The sequence below is a fragment of the Arachis ipaensis genome, chromosome B06 (assembly GCF_000816755.2).
Source record: "Arachis ipaensis cultivar K30076 chromosome B06, Araip1.1, whole genome shotgun sequence".
Taxonomy (NCBI): Eukaryota; Viridiplantae; Streptophyta; class Magnoliopsida; order Fabales; family Fabaceae; genus Arachis; species Arachis ipaensis.
In genome coordinates, this window is record NC_029790.2 from 135,773,777 (window position 1) to 135,775,574 (window position 1,798).

The following is a 1,798-nucleotide window of genomic DNA, read 5'->3' on the forward strand; positions in this document are numbered from 1 at the left end:
GAGAGAACCCGGAGAACCATCATCCCTGCAGGTAAATAAAAAAAAAATTATAGATATCATGACCAAATTTCAAAAAAGGAGTAAACTTTACTTATTCATTTTCATAATAACAATTTCAAATCAGCAAAAGAAAAAAAAATGATACTTTTCATTGAAGTTGTTAACTTTTACGAAGTAAGCTAACAATTAGAGTGAAAAGGAAGAGAAGAGGAAAAGAGAGAGTAGAGAGTAACCATAGAAAGACTTGTGTGATTTTGAAGAGAGAACCGAGAGCTTCGATGGCGGGTCCTTCCGTAACCATATTAATGGAAAACCAACAGAGAGTGTCAGAATTGAAACTAGAACAAAGGAAGACGATGACTTCGTTCTGACTTCAGTTTGTTCTCTCTCTCTCTCTCTCTCTCTCTGATTGAGTTTTTTATTCTTCTTTTCTTTCTCCTCTCAGGCTCTGAGTTACGGGTTTCGGTTTTGGCTCTAAGAATGTAAAAAAGAAAAAATTGGTTTAATACGAAGTGAGACAAGGATATAAAATAAAGAGAAAGTATAAGAAAATAATAATAATAATAATAATTGTGAATAATATGAATAATAGATTAAAAAAAGATAAAATTAAAAATTATATTATTAATTAATTATTTAATTTTAAATTTTAAAATTTAAAAAATTAGGATTAACATTTAACATCTAATTGTATTTATATCTGTCATCATTTTTCGGTCCTCAGTTCGCGCCGCTATACGTTGGCTGTACCAACGCTGCTGCAGCCTTCTACCAAAGTCTCATCTGGCGCCGATGCAATAAGAAAAAGAAGAATGGGATGTTCATTTTCTGGTTTGAACACACTTTACGATTTTGTTAATAGAGGCGGAGATGTTTGGATCAACGAAAACCGGTTTCGTATCATCAAGCAGCTCGGTGAAGGTAGCAACGCCTATGTCTTTCTTGTCAACGATGTTTTCGACGACGGTAAAGAGGAACCCGACGGCATCGTTTCTGGTCTAGAAAAGAGCGACGCTGATGAGGGTCTTTGTTGACGAACCAACGGCGGTGAGGAGGATTCCGACAGCGACGATGGGACTAGTTGGCGACCAAGCGACAGCGGCGACGGTAGAAGATTTGGGGGAGAAATCGGTGCTTTGGTAAATTAGGATATAATAGATAGTTAAAATTTTTTAATTACTCAATAAAGTTTTTTGGTTGGATAATTTGGGTGAAGTGTTTTTTTTTTTAAATTTCATTGGGCCAAATTTTCAACCCGTTGTTCAGATTTTTCGTTGTCTACCTAGCGGAGTCGTAAAATAAAAATTAAAAACTCACGTGTAATTATTTTTAATTATTCTCAACTATTAACTTTATATTAACACAATTGCATATGGGTTTTCACCATACAAAACTTATTAACCATTATATATTTATCAAGGTTCAGAAAACCGGACCGGTCATCGACCGCTCTAGTTACTGGTTCATTAATTCATTGATTCAACCGGTTCAACCGAAAAAACCGTTTTATAATAAACACCTGATTCTATAAGAATTCAATGAATAAAGCAACTGGTTCTAAACACTCTAAACACTCTTCTACTGCATTTTTTTACTTCAAAAGGGGGTCATAAACAACTAGTTCTATGAATAAACAAACTACAATGATATGCCATGCCAAAAATAGGCCAATGATAAAATAATAAAGGGTTTCTCTCTTCAATTCTATGTTCAAGCTTGTAGCATACCAGAATCATCAGAATAATACCGTTAAAATAGTCTTTCTTCTTAATTCTTTCTTCTTAATTCTTATATACCT

At 34.0% G+C, this 1,798-nt stretch overlaps 1 protein-coding gene across 1 annotated transcript in view; it reads right to left on the bottom strand.

Moving 5' to 3' along the window:
- Nucleotides 1-488, bottom strand: part of LOC107605667 — a 4,755-nt gene extending 4,267 nt beyond the window's left edge. The window contains exons 1-2 of the mRNA XM_021105728.1: nt 234-488; nt 1-25 (exon numbers count right to left, since the gene is read on the bottom strand). Of these exons, the coding sequence (XP_020961387.1) occupies nt 1-25; nt 234-301 (93 nt within the window). The 5' untranslated portion in view covers nt 302-488. The remainder of the gene's footprint in view (nt 26-233) is intronic.